This window comes from Macaca thibetana, chromosome 15 (assembly GCF_024542745.1).
Source record: "Macaca thibetana thibetana isolate TM-01 chromosome 15, ASM2454274v1, whole genome shotgun sequence".
Classification (NCBI taxonomy): Eukaryota; Metazoa; Chordata; class Mammalia; order Primates; family Cercopithecidae; genus Macaca; species Macaca thibetana.
The window spans coordinates 1,510,972-1,530,387 of NC_065592.1; the positions used below are offsets into that span (position 1 = coordinate 1,510,972).

Here is a 19,416-nt window from a genome sequence, read left to right on the forward strand (position 1 = left end):
ATCATGGGTGAGTTTAAAAAGTTACTGTTGATAATGCCCTCAAGTGTGGGACTGTAGCGGAGGACATTCTAGATGCCCCTCCTGGGTTGGCGTGTTTGGTGGGGGCCCTGCCCCACACTGGGGTGTCCTTGTCCCTCAGGGGGTCATGGCCTGGCTGGGAGGCCTGCATTTCTCCCTGGGGTCTCAGAGGCGCTAAGGTCAAGGTCTTGACATCCCGCCCACCCTGCCGGCGGGCAAGATGCCCCGTGAACAGCTGGGCAGGGAGTCTGGCAGCTGCATGTGGTAGGCACGACCTGAGAGCAGGGAGGAGCCAGCACCAAGGCCCACCCTGCCATGTTGTCCAAGTGCCCACAGGAGGATGTGCGCGTCCTGCATCACGGCCAGTCGCGAGGCTGGGGGCGGCTGTTTGTTCTGCTGCCAGGGCTCCGTTCCTGAGGGCTGAGCTCAGGATACACCTTGGGGCTCCCAGAAGCCCCGTGACCTTGTGGTTCCCGGAATGTGGAGTCATGGTGACCCACCACCCTCCTGTAGAGCTGGGGACATTCTGTTGGAACCTTGACAGATGGCACTTAGCAGGCATTTATCCCCTTGGAATCTGTTTGAAGCCCGTGGCCAGGGCAGACGGGATGTGTCCCATCTCTGGGGTGGAATTCCCAGGGTCCAGGGCTTCACCCCTTCCTGGCCTATGGAAGCGTCTGGATGGCTCTCGTGGGGCTCCATGCCCCTGCTGCAGGCCCAGCCCGGGGGTAGGACCTGCCAGTGCCCACAGACACATCCTTTTCTCAGACCGGAGCCCCTTTCCAGTGCTCTCTGGGGGTCCAGGAAAGACAGAGCTTGTCTGAGGCAGAAGGGTCATGGGGTGCAGGGCAAGGGGGTGCAGAGGTGTGAAGGGAAACTCTGAGGCCAGGGTCCCCCTGCTCAGCAATGTGGACAACCTCAGAGCCAGGCCTCAGCTCAGGGAGCAGAGTGGCTACGGGGGAGAGTGACAGCCGTCCACCTGGGCGGACTCACCCAGAAGCAGGGGCTGCAGGCCTGTTCTGCTCTGCCCAAGGGTGTTGGCCAGAAAGTGAACAACAGCAGAGGCTGCATCCAAGGTCCCAGCCCCGAGCCACTCTTGTTACTGGGAGGTGGGACATCCTGCCGCATTTCCCCAGACGGTCTTGGCCCGCAGGTGGACTTGAGGTTGGCCTTGGGCTTCTTTTGTGCTGTCCCCATTGCTTCAGTGAAAGGCGGTCCTTGCTCGGGGAGGAAGATGGGAGGAAGATGGGAGCTCAGGAGTGGGCAGGTGCGGCTGGCTCTGCGAGATCCCAGTTTCCCCTCCCCGCTCTGGGAGGGCCGGACTGAAACCTTTGAGCGAGCTTCGCGTTGGCTCACATTTCCGAGTAAGCTGGTTCTGTGAGTGTAGACGTGGTGTCGGGGCTCCTGAAAGCGGGTGGGCGTGTGGGGTGGGCACAGGTGTTCCACTGCCAGGCCCCTGGGAAGCCAGCAGTGGGCAAGGGTGGGTCAAGGAGAGGGCGGAGAGTCGAGGTGGCCCCACAGGAACCTCACGGCTCCGGAAAGTCCAGTTCACCTTTGTTGGGAAAAGCAGCAGCCGTCTGGATCACTTAAAAAGGATTCCCTGCCCCGGGCCCCAGCCTGCTCCCAGTGTCCCGGGGCCTTTGGCCAGGCCCCCTGCAGAGATCACATAAACAGTTGGAATTTCTCAACCTGGAGCATCGCCAGATGTCCTTGGGTCCAAGCTGCACATAAACAGATTGCCAGGTCCTGGGGCCCTGCAGGCGTCCTGGCCTGTGGAAGGGGGTGTCTGTTGTCTCCTATTCCCGCAACCTGCCCCACCTGACTTCTCTCTTGGGAGATGCATCTGTTCCTGGTCTTTCCCACTCAGTCCCGCTCCCTCTCATTGTCAGCCAAACCGGAGGTTCCCTAAAAAGGACAGGAATCCACAGAACGGAGAAGTTCATCTTTATCCCTGGGCTTCCAACCGGGAGGCCCCCAGGGGCTGATTTTACCTGGGCCACGTCAGTTAGGGGCATCCAAATAACCATCTCCACTTGACGCTGTTTTTTGTTTTTTAAAAAGTGCTGTTTAACAGATGGGTGGACCTCCTTTGAGATTGTCTTGAGTTCTGCCAGGTCTGAGGTCTTTTATTTCTTTTGTTAAAATTGTATGCATTCAGCCAGGTGCGGTGGCTCACACCTGTAATCCCAGCACTTTGGGAGGCCGAGGTGGGTGGATCACCTGAGGTCAGGAGTTCGAGACCAGCCTGACCAACATGACAAAACCCCGTCTCTACTAAAACTGCTAAAAGAATTAACCAGGCGTGGTGGTGGACGCCTGTAATCCCTGCTACTCTGGAGGCTGAGGCAGGAGAATCAGTTGAACCCGGGAGGTGGAGGTCGCAATGAGCCAAGATCGTGCCACTGCACTCCTGCCTGAGTGACAAAGTGAGATTCCATCTCAAAAAAAAAAAAAAAAAAAAATTGTGTGCATTGAAGGTGCGCAGCATGTTTGATAGACTTACGCAGGCACAGGCAGACACAGTGACGTGATCCTGCACCCACCACTGCCACCCTGTAGCTGCCTCTTTTTCTTCTTTAGGGTAAGAGTGCCTAAAGTCTACTCTCTCGGCAAATGACATCTACAGTGCACTATCATTAATGATATCGAGACGTTTTCCTCTCGTTCCTCTTTTGCCGGGTGAATTTTGAGAGTGGCATCTGTGGTTGGGTGGGCAGGGGCCAGAGCGGAGCCACAACTTGCCAGGGAAGGTTCAGGCATTCCCTCCCCGAGGCACTTTGTTCCAGCTGTTCCCAGCTTCCTTCAGACGCTGACCTGGGATGATCTGGGGTTGCCTCCCCTGTGTGGTCCCCGCCCGCATTGCCCCAGTTCCCTGAGAAAAGCAATTTGTGTGTCTGGGAAGGCAGCTGCTGTCCCTGGCGCCTTGATGGCCAGTGGTTTCTCCCTTAATCCCAGCTCAGCCCTGGGCTTCCTCAGCTGCCTTTGTCAGAGAAGGAAATTGGAAAGCTGGGCTCTTGGAGGCTGCTTGGATGAGCTCTCTCTCTGAGCGTGCATCTGTGTAAACACAGTGCGAGGCTCCCCAGCTGGGGCAGGATGGGAGGGGTGGGGAGATCTGCAACCCCCCCGATTGGGGTCCCCTCACCAGCCTGGTACCCAGCACCTCTGGCGACAACCTCCAATGGCCTGTGGCCTGGCTGGATATCTTCAGCCCCCCAGCCGGGAGTCCCCTCCGCAGCCTGGTACCCAGCACCTCTGGCAGCAGCCTCCAGTGGCCTGTGGCCTGGCTGGACACACCCTTTGACTTATCAGAAGTGAGCTGTCTTAGTCCATTTTGAGCTGCGGTAATAGCATACCACAGACAGGGTGATTTAGAATGAAGAGGACTTCATTGGTCCACAGTTCTGGAGGTCGGGAAGTCACATATAGAAGGACCACATCTGGCGAGGGCCTTTTTGCTGTGTCCTCACATGGCGTAAGGCATTGCGTGGTGAGAAGGAGCGGGAGAGAAGGTGACTGCTGTCATCCTGTCATCAAGAGCCCACTCCACCCTAACGAACCCGCTCCCATCATAGCTGCATTCACCCTCCAGGAGGGCAGAGCCTGGTGACCTAATCTCCTCCTGAAGATCCAACCTCTCTTTTTTTTTTTTTTTTTGAGACAGAGTCTCGCTCTGTGGCCCAGGCTGGAGTGCAATGGCCGGAACTCAGCTCACTGCAAGCTCCGCCTCCCAGGTTTACGCCATTCTCCTGCCTCAGCCTCCCGAGTAGCTGGGACCACAGGCGCCTGCCACCTCGCCCGGCTAGTTTTTTTTTTTGTATTTTTTAGTAGAGACGGGGTTTCACCGTGTTAGCCAGGATGGTCTCGATCTCCTGACCTCGTGATCCGCCCGTCTCAGCCTCTCAAAGTGCTGGGATTACAGGCTTGAGCCACCGCGCCCGGCCGAAGATCCTACCTCTTAACACAGTCGCATTGAGCATTCAGTTTCCAACACATGACTTTTGGGGAGACACATTCAAACCCTAGCATTCTGCCCCAGCCCCCAAATTCCTGTCCTTCTCACATAGTTTACATTGACCCCATCCAGTACCCACATCAACTCAAAAGTCCGAAGTCCAGAGTCTCACCCGAATCAGATACCGGCGAGTCAGGCTTAAATGATCTATCTTGAAGCAAATCCCTGTCCAGCTGTGAGGCTGGGGAATGAAACAAGCTTCATGCTTCCAGACTACGTGGCGGGGGGCAGGGGGGACAGATCCCCATTCCAAAAGGGAGGCATAAAGAAAGGGGCAGCAGCCCCAAGGAAGTTCAAAACCTAACAGGACGAACCACCTTCTATCCGACAACTCTAGAATAATCTTTCACTTGGTGTGCCAAGTGAGTGCTCCTGGATACGCTGGGTGGAGGCGGCCACGGGGCCTCAGGCAGCACTGCTCATACAGCTTTGCACAGCAGGTCTCAGGAGCTGGAGCCTTGTCCTTGCTGCCCTCCCAGGCTGGCGCTGTACTCTGGTGATGCTACAGTCCTGGGGTCTCAACGGTGGCTCCACTTCCATAGCTCCACCAGGCGTCATCCTAGGGAACTCTCTGCAGAGCCTCCGCCCCTGTGGCTGGTTTCTGCGTGGGACCCCAGGCTGTCCGTGCCACCCTTTGACCTCTAGGTGGAGGGCGCCATGGCTGCCGTTCCTGCCTACCTTCCCTGCAGCTGCAGGATCATCAGTACCCGTGGGCACCGCCAAGGCCACACCCACACCCTCTAGAGCTGAGCCAGAGCCGCGCCTAGGCCTGCTGGAGCCATGGCTGGGCGGCTGAGGGTTGCTGTGTTGCAATGTGGGGAGCAGACACTTGAAGGGGTGCAGGGCAGGGAGTGCTGAGTTCCTGGGCACCTCTTTGAAAACATGGCCCCCCGGGTCCTAGCTTGCCTCAAAGATCTCTGGCTGCCTCGGGGTCATTCTCCGTTGTCTTGTTGAATGGCACCTGGCTCCCATCTGTCAGAGCAAGTCCCTTGATGAATAGTCACCCTGAAGTCTGCATGGAACACAGAGGACACTTGGGGCATTGGGGGCGCCTGACCCTGGCATTGCCAGGTTAGAAGCGGAGAGGAATCCTGCCCTAGGGAAATGGGGGTCTCAGGGCAGGGAGCCCCGTCCTGCAGGGAGCCACTCCCACTGCTGCCTTCACAGCCATTCACGTTGCCTTTCCCGGGGCTCAGGCTGACCCAGGGGCCAGGAGGCCCTGTCACCATTGGGGTTAGAGTGAGGCCTGGGGGTGGTTGAGGCAGCCGGGCCGTGTGGTGAGGTGAGGGCCGGGGCAGGAGGGCCGAGTGGGCAGGTGGACTTGACAGGGTTTCCTGTGGGTTCTGGGCTGCTGTGTGCATGGGAGGACGCACCTCCTACCCGGAGGGAGGCAGGGTCTGGAGGCTGCAGCCCCAGGGCCTGACGGTGGTCCTGGCTGGGGGCAGAAGTTCAGCCTGGGGCTGGGACACCTATTTTTCCCTCATCCTTCCTAAATCCACCCTAGTCCCCTTGTCCTGACATCCACCTCCTCCCTCGAGTGGCTGTGGCCTGGCTGGCACTCCCCTTTGGGGCAATGCGGGGAGCCTGGTGGTCTCGGCTCCTTTTCTTCACCTCGGTGTCTTCAGGTGCTTCTCGTAGCATTGGTCTGGAGGGAGCTGGTGTCTGTCGCTGGCCGCTGACCCAGGTTGCTCTTCTGCCTGGCAGTGCTAGGAGGACAGCCACTGAGGCCCTGCCACAGGCCCCCTTTGCAGTCTGTGATCATGACTCCCCAGGACAGCAGGAGCTGAGCCAGGGCCCCTTGTGCACGCAGCTGAAGGCCGTCCACACCACTGGGGTCTGGGGTGTTGGGAGGGACGGGCCGCGGTCTCAGATGCCCTCTCTCTGTCTCCCCAGGGCATGCTCATCGAGGGCCCGCCCGGCCCAGAAGGCCCCGCGGTGAGTATCCGGCTTTATCCTGTGACTTGCAGAAGGTGCTGTTGGTGGGGTGGGGTTGGTGACACCCCTTATGTCTCCTGGATGGAAAAGAGGGGGGCTCTTCACTTTTGCAGATACCCTGGGAGCCAGCACTCTCCCACCCCCACCTCTGCCTTGGTTGGCCAGGTGGAAGTCGGACCTTGTCCTGCGGCCCCATCTTTTAACTCTGCCCCAACTTTATTTTAAATTCTAGGGTCTTCCCGGACCTCCAGGAACCATGGGTCCTACTGGCCAAGTCGGGGACCCTGGAGAAAGGGTAAGAGGTGGACTGTGTTTCCTGAGATCCCATGAACTGTGAGGCTGCCCATGCCTCCTCTCCACACTGTGACCCGAGCTGTCCCTGCCCGTGGAGGTGACACAGAGACTTGTGTCTTCAAATCCCCTCCTCACCCAGGCACTCCTCACACCAGCCCTGTTCAGATGTTTCTGGGGCTGGCTGTGGCTATGGGGAGAGTGGGGTCCCTCAGGGCCCAGGGAGCCTGCCAGTGCTCAGCCCAGACGGTGGCCCCGGGAGCTGCAGTTGTCCAGCAAATGGCAGCAGCCGCAGTAAACACAGCGGATGGCTCCGGGGCCTTTCCCACTCCTGGCCGCCGGGCAGCCATACTATGCGGAAACGGCCGCCCTCCTTGCTGGGTTTGGGAACTTACTTGGTGTGGGTTGCACCTGGCTCGCAGGCTCAGAGGTGTCCTCGGTATCCCTGGCCGCCGGAGGAGATGGAGGGACAGCCGCCCCCCAGACGCCGCGATTTCCTTCTGACACCTGGTGGGCGCTCCGCGTACTGCGGCCTCCTGGTGTCCGGTGGGGACGAGAGTTCTCTCTTCTTTCCTGCTGTTGAAATGAATGTGGATTTGAGTGCAGAAGGACCAAGAACTGATTCCTGAATGGCTGGGTTGTGGGTGGGAGAAACAAGGGCTGCGTGTGGGTGTTCACAGTTGTTCATGTCAGGAACCCGCCTGCTGTCTGGGGCAGAGTGAGGACCTTGTGGGTGTTACTGCGGGTGGATGCAGGGCAGGGTCTGGTCCTGTGGGAAGGTGGTTTGTAATGTCAGAGCACGGTGGCTAGGGATGCTTCCCAGGCTACTCCACAGGGAGGCGTTTGGGGATGTCTTGTGCAGTGCCTGGTGGTTTTGCAGCAGTGCTCAGGAAAGGCGGGAAAGAGCCCAGGACAGTAAGTCCTGGCCTTGGACCTGGAGGTTCTTATGGGCGCTCAGTACCCCTGGGAAGCTGGGAAGGTGCAGGATAGGTGAGGTCAGGCAGCAGGATGCAGGGGCAGACGGCGGCAGCCTTTGTGGGGGCCAGAGCCAAGCCGGTGGGGATGCTTGCCTGGGGAGGAGATGGGAGCACTGAGGCCAGCCTTTGGAGGAGAAGGGTTCAGGTCAGCTATGTGGGAGGAGGTTGTTATCGTTCTGTGTGGCCGGGTGACCTCTGAGGGCAGTATGCATCAGACTGGGCCACACGGTAAGAGTCTCTGCCACGTTGCTTTTCACGGTCAGGGATTTGGGCGCCCAGAAGAGGCGGGTCTTGTTCCATGGCAAGGGCCGTGGCAGGAAGCGGGGTGGGGTGGGGGCTTGGCTGGCCCCTGGAGCACGAAGCTTTCATAGCATCCCCGGCTTGGCCGCCACATCTCCAAAACTTCAGACAGGCAACAGCCAGCAGCCACTGCTCTTGCTCAGCCAGGACCGGCATGATTGGAGCTCTGCGGTGGGGGCTGCAGCCACCCCAGCTCACTCTGGAACCCCCTCCCTGCAGATTCATGTGAGATGGGGCGATGGCCAAGCTCCCCCTCCACAGAGCCGCCTGCGGATGGGCCCACAGATGTGGCTGGGTTCCTGTGCAAAGGAAAGTGTATTGCATGGCGCTGGGGGCTGGCTTCTTTCCCAGATGTAGGACAGGGTAGTATCCACAGGGCACCCAGATGCTGGCCGACACACAGGGCACCCAGATGCCAACTGACGCTGCCTCAGTGGTGTTCCAAGGCTCCGTCCTCCTTCTATCCATCCAGCATACAGATTTGTACTGAGTGCTGGGCACGGGTCTAGCCTGGGGATCTCAATGGTGTGAACCAGAGGGGTGCTGGTTCACACCTCACCACGCGGTCCCTGCCTATGGGCTGATCCCGGCTTGGGGTCACTGGTGGGTGGCCCTGCCACTGCCTTGTGACACCGTGACCAGCCCAGCTGCTGCAGAGGAGCCAAGGGCCCTGACTGGAGAATATCGTTGGTTTAGGAGCTGGTCCTCCTCCAACTCACTCAGGGTCCAGGAGCATGAGGACTGAGGTTGGGGTTGGCAGAGGAACCAACTCCTCCAGGGTGTGCATCCGTGGAGTTGGAGGAGAGACCTGGAGCCCACCGGCCTCCCCAGGGCCCTTCCAGGAGGGAGGGGTGCTGGTTCCAGGAGCTGAGAGCTGCCCACCCCTCTGGGTCCAGTTCCGGCCAGCCTTGTTCAGGAGAACATCCCTGCTCCCAGCTCAGCGTCCTCTTGATGCCCAGATCTTGCTCGATGCCCACTAATCAGCTGTGCAAGATCACTGGCTGTGGGGTGGATCCATGCAGCGCTGCCTGCAGTGGACTGGGCTCAGGTTCCTGTGCAGTGGAGAAACAATGTTTGCTCTACCCTCAGGGGGTTGAGCATCTGGGGCCTCCAAAGTGAACTGACAAAAGACAGATTCACAAGAGAAGAGGCATATGATTTTAACACTTTTAATCTTCTATGCACGGGGGCTTCACAGCCAAGAAGTAAAAACCAAAAGAAGTGCTTAGGCTCGGGAGCATATATACCATTTTAACAAGCAATAGGATTTGGAGAAGTGGCTAGACCAAGGAAAAGAGGGTTTGGGCTTCGAGGGGTGACAGATGGTAGGCAAGTGACTCCACGGGGGAACAAATGGAAGATTAAGGTTATCTTGGCAAAGTCTGTTGATGCAGATTCTTCGGGCCGGCCTCCCTCTCAGGTGATAAGGGGCACTCCCCAAATTCTGATAGAGAAGCAGAGGCGGGAGGGTGGGGTGGGAGGAGGGGGTAATGCCCTGCTTTTAGGCAGAAAGGGGGAGGTAAGAGAACTCGTCTTGCATCCATCGATTCTTATTTGGCTTCAGCACAAAATAGTCCTGCAGAGGAGTGGCATGCTCTGTCCCCTCTGTCTGCGTGGCCTCCTGTGCCTCTGTCTAGGATGGCCTTTTCCCCATCGTCTGGAAGAATCCTCTTCTCCCTGATACCCCAGACCTCCCGCCTTGGGATTCCCCAGCCCGCCCTCCCTTCCCCAAGGGCCGTCTAGCCGTGACCGGTTTGTGCCTTTTCTTCCTCACCAGATGGTGAGTTCCTCAAGAGAGGCCTCACTTCTGTGGCCTTCCTCACACCCTGCTCCCTGTGGGCAGCCGTGGCAATTGGCTGGGAACCGTCTATGCACCTGTGCCATGGCATCCCACTGGGCATCATGCAGCCCTGACCAGCCGCTGAAGCCTGCACCCTGTGCCTCCACTGACTAGCCCTGCACGTCGCTTCCTTCACACTGTCTGGTGGGCCCTGCACACTCTCCCGCTGCTCCCCTTGGACGACCCTCCGTGCTACGTCTGCATTCTAGCACCTCAAATCCTTTCTTGCTCTTACGCCCATGGCTGCCTGCAGGGACCAGGGTGCAAGGAGAGGCACAGAAGTGGGGCCTGCCTTGAGAAACTCACCATCCAGTGAGGAAGAAAAGGCACAAACCAGACGTGGTTAGACGGCAAGAATTAATTAGTAAAGGCATTGGAGGAAGAACTGGGAATCCCGAGATGGGAGGTCTGGAGCGGCTGTGTCCGGGTGGAGAAGGGGCTCGAGCCATCATCCCATCCAGTTTCCCCCAGATGACTGGTGAGCAGGTGCACAGCTGGGGCCGTGTGCAAAAGCCCGCAGGGAGATAGAGGTAGAACTGGGGTTGAACGCAGATCTCCTGTGCAGAAGGAAGGTGGCCACTCTTACTTTGAGGTTCAGAAGAAACCCGAGAGAGCTGGGAGTTCCCCAAGGGAGCTGGGAGTTCCCCAAGGGAGCTGCGAGTCAGGTGGCCGTTACCCAGCCCCTCTCTGGCCTGGGTTTCTTGTGGGTCTGGCTTCCGTGCCACCTGCCAGTGCGTTTCTGTAGGGGCTGACTCTTTTGGGCATCTGGGAATATAGTCAGACATCAGTGGGTCTGAAAGCATGAGGTTATGCATTTGTGAAGGTTCCCTGTGATCCCATCGTGGCAGTGCCGTGCCCCTGTGGGTCGCTGAGCAGGTGGGGGAAGGAGAGGGCTGGGGGCCATCAGTAAAGATTCAGGCCCCAGTGAGTCCCGCCTTCCGTGGACTTCCAGGGCCCACACCTGCTAGCCTCGATAGAAGCACTCAGAAGGCAGGCGCCACCTCGGTGCTGCTTGTGAGCGCCCCCTACATCCATTCGCGTGTGTGCCCCAGAGCTGGTGCCCACGGATGTTTGTGCCTAAGAAATGTTCTGTGTGATCAGAGCGTCTTTGAGGCCAGTCCCTTCCTTTTGCTTCCCTGTGTGCGCCTCTCCGAAAGCCTTGCACCCCAGGCACTGCTGTGTTTTAAGGCAGCTCCTGAATATCATCCAGTGTTACTGTGGATTTGATTGCATTTTTCAGGACGCTGTGGCCACACTCCTCCTGAATCTCCGCGGTCCACTGGAGAGTTTAACGTTTTCATCTAGAAATACGCTTGCTTGCCGGCTAATTGACTCCCGGGAGCTCCAGCTGGTGTTGACCAGCCGCTGATCTATTGCCCTTAAGATAGACTTCACACAGATCTTTCCATCTGCAGCATGTTTATTATTTTTGGGTAAAGTAACGATCTGCTTTCTGAGTCTGTGGGCAGGTCCCACCCTCCGCGAGGCCTGGATCCTCCTCTGGGAAGCCCCAGGGATTCAGCATGCAGGTTTCTCTCCCAGCCGCCTCAGGCTCAGAGTGGAGGCAGTTTCCCAAGCTTTCTCCAGATTGCCACACAGGGGCACCTCGCTGCCTGCATAATCGGATGCATTTGATGCCTTGGGAGGAGCCCCCCCACCTTTCAATGACCCCATTAGGTTCAGAAGCAGCCTGGCAATAATGATGCTCCCCAGCACTGTCTTAGCCCCTCCTGTCACTCAGCAGGGGCTCAAACTCTCTCCCCCTCTTTTTTATGTGTCCAGGATTAGCCTTTCTCATGGGATTTTGTGTGAGTGCATTTTTCTGTGCCTTGAAAAGGTTTGTATGTAAGCCGTGCCCTGAAAAACAGCAGTCACTCCCTCCCAGCCAGAATGCGTGGCTCATCTCTCCATAACAGGTTCTGGTGTGGTCTCCCCAGGACCAGCCTTGGGGTGATGCCCTGCTGTGCCATCCCCTCCCCATGGCCTGCTGGAGTTACACCCAGGGTGGGATAGGACACAGGCTAGATCACTGGCAACATGACAAAGAGAGCATGTTCACTCATGAGCACGCGGCTGCTGTCCAACTCAGAAGGAATTAGCTTTGTTTTCCTGGCTCCCAGGCTCCCGTGGACGGGACATGCCAATCCAGTCTCTCCTTGTGCTTGGAAGTGTTCAGGACATCTTGCAGAGCTGCTCAGAGAGGTTCACACACACACTTAAGTACACATGCTTGCACACTCACCCACACATGCACTCACATTCACATGTCATGCACACACACACTCATGCCTACATGCACACACCCATACATGCACACATGTACATACCCACACACGCACACTCATGCGTATATGCACATACCCATACATACACTTACACGTGCACACTCACCCACACCTGCACACACACTCATGCACACACCCATATTTGCACACATACACTCACATACACATGCACACACACACTCATGCATGAACGCACACACCCATGCATGTGTGCACACACATTTACACACACATGCACTCACATGCTTGCACACTCATGCACACACCCATACACACACGTACACACATTTGCACACTCATGCATGTATGCACACACTCATCCATACACACACATGCACTCACACACCTGCACACACACTCATGCACATGCTCACCCATACATGCACACACCCCCACACATGTACACACACATTCACACACTTATGCATGTATGCACACACTCGTCCATACATGTGCACACACATTTACTCACACATGCACTCACACACCTGCACACACACTCATGCACACGTGCACACCCAGATGCACGCGCACACACACACCCCTACACACGCACACATGCGCTGTCTGGGTTCACCTCCACACGGCGGCCGTTCCACGGAGGCTGGTTTGCAGGCTTGTGTGCCTGCATCCCCAGCAGCCTGGTCGTGAATGACTTGTGGCCATTTCGAGTCTCATTTATCTTCAAAACTTTGTCCCCCAAGGCTACTGGTAGGAACCTGTCCAAGCCTCAGGTGCCCTACCAGGAGATCTGTGGGAACTGTGGGTTTCCCTGCTGTAGCCCTGGAAGCAGTGTGTGTCTCCCAAAGCAAGCTCGGTGTCGAAAGGAAGATTCATTGGAGGGCGTACGTTCTCGTATGGAAAAGAAAATCAAGTACAGTTTGTGGAGAGAGAGGTGAAGGGAGCAAAGGCCTTGGGACATTTCTAGAGTGAAGGGACAGCTGGCAGAAGCTGCAGGTCTGGCCCCAAGCGCACTGTGCTCTCGGACCCGATGCGGGGCCTGCCAGGGTGTTCATCAGGGTTGGTTAGTGGCAGTGGCCGGGTGCATCCAGGAGTCTGTCTCGGGTGGGCCCCTCGAGGCCGCAGGTCTTTTTCTTTTTTTTTTTTTTTTTTTTTTTTTTTTTTTTTTTTTTTTTTTTTGAGACGGAGTCTCGCTCTGTCGCCCAGGCTGGAGTGCAGTGGCCGGACCTCAGCTCACTGCAAGCTCCGCCTCCCGGGTTCCCGCCATTCTCCTGCCTCGAGGCCGCAGGTCTTACCCAGAGCCCTGGTTATTGGTGGCCTGTGGATAAAGAGCCCCTCCTGTGGATTTGCTGGCTGTTAGTTCTGGTCGAGGGGTGTGGTCTGAGGCATCAGGCCTCTTGACAGGGCCCCCCACCTCCAGTCTTTTAGATGGGCCCTAAGCCTCCTGGAAGGGTGTCTAGCTCTTGGAAGGGGCTCAGTAGGTACCTGTCAATGAATGAATGAAACGTGGGTTCATTTCTTTGGGATCCTCAGACAATTGATGACCAACTTGGGGTTTAAAGCAATAGAAGTGTCTTCTTAGTTCTGGAGGCCAGAAATCTGAAATCAAGGTGTGGGCCGGGCCACGCCCCCTCTGGAGGCTCCAGGGGAGGATCTTCCTCACGTTTTCCGGCTCCTGGCAGCCACTGGCCGTCCTCTGTCCCCATAGCTTGCTGGTGCACCTCTGCAGTCTCCGCCTCTGTCTTCACGCGACCCTCCCCCGTGTCTCTGTCACTACCTCCCCTCCTCTTCCCTTCCGAGGACTCGTCATTGGATTTAGGGCCCAAGATCTCATCTCAAGATCCTCAGTCCCATCCTCAAAGACCCCAAGTAAGGGCACAGTCACGTGTTTCAGGAGCTGCACGTACCTTCGATGAGGCATCCTTCAGGCCACCGCACGTGGTCACGCACGGATTCCGCACAGCCAGGAGACGTCCAGAAGGAAGTGACCACTGAGAGCTTCTCTGGGCCACTCCCGAGCTGCGCCTGCCCAGGGTCGGGCCTGGACAACCACACACACACAAAGGCTCTGGAGGGGCACCTGCTTGCTGTCCTCCTGCTCCAGGTCTTTCCGAGAGCAGAAGGGAGCTTTTCAGCACCAAGCCTCCTGCGGGCCTACAGCTCCTCCCAAACCTGCCACCACCATGAAAAGTCTCGGGGTTCTCTGCTCACCGCTTTGACCCAAATCCCAGCCTGGAGGGAGGCCTTGTGCCTCTCCCCTGAGGCTGGGCCAGGGGCTCGTGGGGACAGTTTCACGAGCTGAATCTGCAGTGGCAGAGGAAGCCACTTTGTGAGGCATCTGTTCATCCGGCCCCATCGTCTCTGTGCAGAAGATGCCTGGACGTCCTCAGGAAAGAAAACGTGTTAGATACCAGTGGTGCCTTCATTTGGAAGTTGGTGCCTGATTTCTTTTCCTGCTGTAGGTATGACACTGAGAGCCCTTCTGTGCCAGGGCCTTCAGAACATTGCTGTTTGACCACGTTAGGGCACGGATTGGGGGGCCAGCTAATAGAGTAGCAGGAAAATACACACTAGCAAATAGCAAAGGCAAGGCGGGATTTCTTATTTTGCCGTATTTTGCCAGTGGCTGGAGCCGAGCAGCATCCCCATGACGTGTGTGTCGCCTGCTGGAGCGCTCCCGTGGTATCTGACACCCGCCTTGTCGCAGACAACAGCCACATCACTGGCCCCTGCTTTGTGTTGTGAAATTGGAAGTGCGACTTCGAGGGGTAGCCGTGTCTTTCAGCCCAGGGGTCCAAGTCTTTCTGTTGGAGACCACGGGGCTTGGCAAAAGGCTTGCTGACAATGTTTCTAAGTGATGGCAAATGCAGGTTCATGTTGGTGGCCATGAAGACTTGTGTCAAATTTGAACACTTCGGAAGGGTTCGTGGAGGTGGCGACATTCTTTCCTTTCTTCTCCACACTGTCTCCTTCTTCTAGGACTTCATGTTATCCTTGTTCATCTACGTTCCGATTCTCTGGACTTGTTCCGGTTGTCGGTGAGAGGCAGCATCAGAGGGAAGCTGCTTTCACAGCCCGGAGGCTGGATTTTTACCACTGTGGCTTAGAACAGGCAGGGAGGATGCCGAAACGAGGGTCTTTGGAAATGAACAGCAGTGGACAAGGAGTGGCCTTGAGGAGACTTCCTAGCTTCCTACAAGCAACACCATGTGAGCAGGAGCATGCATGCACAGACACACATGCACACATATGCACACACACACATGCATTCCCACATACAAATGTGCACACATTCACACACAACATGCATTCACACACATGCACAAACATGCATGCACACACATGCGTTCATACATACAAATACATGCACATGTGCATTCACACACATTCCACACACACATACATTCACGTACAATGCATTTACACACATGTACACACATGCACACAATGCATTTACATATGCATGCACATGCGCACACATCCATTTACACATGCATGCACATGCGCGCACACACATTGATATAGTCACATATGTGCACACATGTATTCACACATATTCGTACATGCATACACAGTCACACACACGCACACACATTGATACATTCACACACGTACACACATACACTTACACACATCCACACACACACCCACACACACATGCACACACACTTACACACATGCACTGCCCAGACAGCAGTTCATCCTTAGGAGACACTGACCCTAAATTTTAAATGCAAGGTTTGGTTTGGAATTGATTCTGACACAGGAATCTCAGCTGTAAGTGGCTGTCAGGATTGGAGGTCAATGACAAAACCTGGGTGGCAAACATGTTCTGGATCTTTCTTTTTTAAACGGGATTTTTGTCTTCTGAGAGTGTTTTCCAAAATGGCAGTTGGGGGCAATTTGGCAGTATCCATTAGCAATGAAGAAATATACACATATAGACATTCTTTGACCCAGCAGCACTGCTTTGAGGGACTTACCTAGCGGAATATGTTAGCACGTCTATTGGGCACTGTTTGTCATAATGCAAACTGGAACCAATCCAACGTGCATCAGTGGAAGATGGCTTCAATAAACGATGAGTCCATTGTGCCTGGGAGATGCAACAGATGTTGCCAAGGAGATCTACAGGGATAGGTCATGATTTTCAAGAGCAAATTGCAGAATATTTAGGGACGGTACCATTAAAAAGAAGGAGGCAGGGCGCAGTGGCTCACGCCTGTAATCCCAACACTTTGGGAGTCCAAGGCGGGTGGATCACGAGGTCAGGAGTTCAAGACCAGCCTGGCCAAGATGGTGAAACCCCATCTCTACTAAAAATACAAGAATTAGCCACGCCTGGTGGTAGACACCTGTAATCCCAGCTACTTGGGAGGCTGAGGCAGAGAACTGCTTGAACCTGGGAGGCAGAGGTTGCAGTGAGCTGAGACTGTGCCACTGCACTCCAGTCTGGGCAACAGAGTGAGACTCCATCTCAAAAAAAAAAAAAAAAAAAAAAAGAAAGAAAGAAAAGAAAGGAAGGAAGAAAACTCCGAAGCCACACAGCCTCACAGTGACGAATGTGTTAGTTAGTGTGTCCAGCGTGTGCGTCTCCATCTTTGCCTTTGCACTTACAGAACTTGAGCACTGGTTACATCCGGAGATGAAAAGGGATCTTTCTCTTTCACTCTATAAAATCTGTACCATAAGACATTTCACAAGAATTGGAGTTACTTCTGCAATAAAAAAACAACCAGTAAAGAAAAGGCAGGCAAGTTTAGGTTCAGGCCCAGATGGCTCCGCAGCCTCCTGGACAGTTCCAGAAGAACCACTCAGGTTCTTGGTCTTCCTGGCTGGGAACTGGGAATCCATCGTGGGTTTCCTGGCCGGGAGTGTCTTGCTCGGGTGGTGTGAACACACACGCTCAGTGTAAGCTGTTCCTGATTTGGAAGACTGGAGCCAACACCCAGCCACTGTGCTGCAGTGTAGTTGGTCGAGGCTCTTCTCAGTGGGGAGAGGGAGTTAAGCTCCTATCTCTATGCAAAACAAGCCTCATCTACTTTAAACTGGCTGGGAATCTGCTTGCTTTTGTGAAATAGCTTTGCGATCAAATGTTATTTTGAAAATAAATCATCTTACTTGTTTTACATGCATATAGTGGTCTGAAGCTGGCTGGAATTAGTCTAGAGAACCCAGTCCTAGGATGTGGGTCCTGTGTGAGAGGCCAGGTTGGCCGGGCGTGTGGAGGGCACTGTGCTCTTTGCGTGTAAATGGGTTCTTGAATTTGCTCTGGCTGAGTGTGTGTTCTGCCATGTTGCGTGTCTGTCCACGTAAGTGACTGCTCCGTCCCAACTTCCATCCGAGCAGGCACACGCGGGTTGCTTGGAGGCCGTTAAGGACGAGCGCCCACTAGGTGCAGGAGGCACTGGGCCTTGAGGCTGGAGTCCTTGTTTCCTGTTGGCTGTGGAGACCTGGAAGGGGCATTCCTGGAGCGACAGGAGCCTGACACTGCCTTCTCACCTCCAGGCTCCTTGTCTCTGCCTTGAGGCCCCAGTGGATGCCTGCTGGGTCTCTGGATTCCTCTAGATCCAGCTCAGACCTCCCTCCCTTCTTATCCCCAGCCTCTGAAGGCTTTCTGATCCTCTGAAAGCCCACTCCCTTCTTATCCGTGGCCTCTGAAGCCCATGGCCGTGCCCCTCCCTTCTCCCGGCTGGGGTTTCTGAAACATTCCTGCCATGGGATCTCGCAGCTTCTGTGCATGTCCAGTGTGTTTCCTGGGTGGGCCGCTTCTCTGATGCCCTCATTCTCACTGCAGCCCAGCCCCAGCCTGGTTGCACTCTGACTCATCTCTCTTGGCCCCTTGTCTGCAGGGCCCCCCTGGACGCCCAGGCCTTCCTGGAGCCGATGGCCTGCCCGGTCCTCCAGGAACCATGCTCATGCTGCCCGTAAGTACCCTCATCGGTCGGAGGTGGGGAGGCAGCTGGGGCAGGTGGGCTCCAAACCAGACCCTCCGAGGCTGCGCCGTCGCCGGAGAGGCCTGTGGGCCCCGTCTCAGCCTGCGGTCTGGCCTGGGCGCCACGTCACTGCTCCCAGAGTGACCCTTGTCTTGCACCTGCAGTTCCGGTTTGGAGGTGGTGGCGATGCGGGCTCCAAAGGCCCCATGGTCTCAGCCCAGGAGTCCCAGGCGCAAGCCATTCTCCAGCAGGCCAGGGTGAGTAGTGCTGGGTTCCCAGGGGCCTGAAGGGGACAGAGCCCAGCCTCAGGGGCCAACAGGAGTGAGTGAGTCAGGCTCAGAGCCCAACTTGGAGGGAAGCAGCTGTCCTGACCCCAGGGTATCTGCTTGCTGGGGTCAGGAGCTGTGGGAGCGTGCAGTCCTCAGTGTCCAGTAGGGACCCCGAGAGCAAGTCAGTGTCCAGTAGGGACCCCGAGAGCAAGTCAGTGTCCAGTAGGGACCCCGAGAGCATGTCAGTGTCCAGTAGGGACCCCGAGAGCAAGTCAGTGTCCAGTAGGGACCCCGAGAGGACTGTTAGGGGGAGAGTTTTTCAGGGTCTTGGGACCCCAGAGCAAGTGAGGGTCCAGTAGGGACCCCGAGAGCATGTCAGTGTAACTTTCACAAGGGACCCCGGGCAAGTCAGTGTCCAGTAGGGACCCTCATGTCAGGGACCCCCAAGTCAGTGTCCACATGTCTCTAGGGACCCAGCTTGGGGACTGTTTGGGGAGTTTTTCAGGGTTCTTGGTCCATGCTGAGGGTCTGGGTTCTAACTTTACAAGGGGCTTCTGGGCCCCTCCACCTCTGATCCAGCGGGCCCACCTTCCACCGTTTGTGACCTCTGCCTCTGTGCTAGGCCCTCTGCTGGGATCCAGAAGTGAAGCTGGAAACCCACGTGGCTCCTGGAAGGGGCTGCCTGGGCTGGAGCTGGGCTGAGCTAGGCTCCTCTGGGAGAGAGCCCTTGGGCCCCAGAGCCCCTCGCTCTCAGCCTGAGGAGGTCCTAAGGAGCAGGGTCCTCAGAGGAGCACTTGGTTTCCTATCGTGAAGCAGCTCATCAGTGGCCTGTGTTTTCTGCAGACATGGCTCCGGGCTGCCGATTGCCCACAATGGGTGTAAACACTGCCCCGTGGGGCGGGTGAGTGGGTGGGTAATCCTCCAGCAGAGCACAAGAAAGCTGCTCAGTAATCCCTTGTTTGAGAAATATTTATGCAGCTCCCACAGCAGCCAGAGCAGATGTTAATGATCAGAGTGCTTAGGTAATTACAGGACAGTGTAAGCACGGAGTCGTCACCATGGAGCAAATTGCCCGAATGATGGAAGGCGGTGTGCGGCGAACCCCGCTACCTGCCACTGGGTTTATGGGCCTGGGCCTGCCTGGCTGGCCTTTTATCTTGTGTGTTTTAATTGAAACCAAATGGGCGATAGGCTGTAAGAAGATTTTATAATGCTAAACAATCTCCTAAAATTCAGATGGCATCTGCCAGGGAAACAGAGTCACTTAGCAGCAGCAGAAGCGGCTCTGTGGGAAAGTGGTGGGACCTGCACTGGGGCAGGTAGGGGCCACATTCAGATGGGGCAGGTGGGTTCCTACCCTCCCAAAATACTTTCCTGGTGGCTGGGAGTGCTTGAAGCACCTCCCATATGAAATAAAATATGTCATGACTCAGCCTGAGCTCAGGTGTAAAATGTACTCCTCACGCCCAGCCCAGAGTAAGAGGCTTATTTCAGACTTAGCCAAGGGTGATGGGCTGGAAGCAGGCCCTCTGTGTGGGCTGAAGAGACAGGAAGGAGGGATGGGGCCCATCCCCCAAGGGAGGCAATGGGGG

At 56.2% G+C, this 19,416-nt stretch overlaps 1 protein-coding gene across 2 annotated transcripts in view; it reads left to right on the forward strand.

The window, feature by feature from the left end:
• COL5A1 (collagen type V alpha 1 chain) overlaps positions 1-19,416 on the forward strand; it is a 211,582-nt gene that overhangs the window by 92,924 nt on the left and 99,242 nt on the right. For both annotated transcript variants that reach the window (XM_050759704.1, XM_050759706.1), the window contains exons 10-13: positions 5,924-5,965; positions 6,198-6,260; positions 17,472-17,546; positions 17,720-17,812. In XM_050759704.1, coding sequence (XP_050615661.1) covers positions 5,924-5,965; positions 6,198-6,260; positions 17,472-17,546; positions 17,720-17,812 — 273 coding nt within the window. The remainder of the gene's footprint in view (positions 1-5,923; positions 5,966-6,197; positions 6,261-17,471; positions 17,547-17,719; positions 17,813-19,416) is intronic.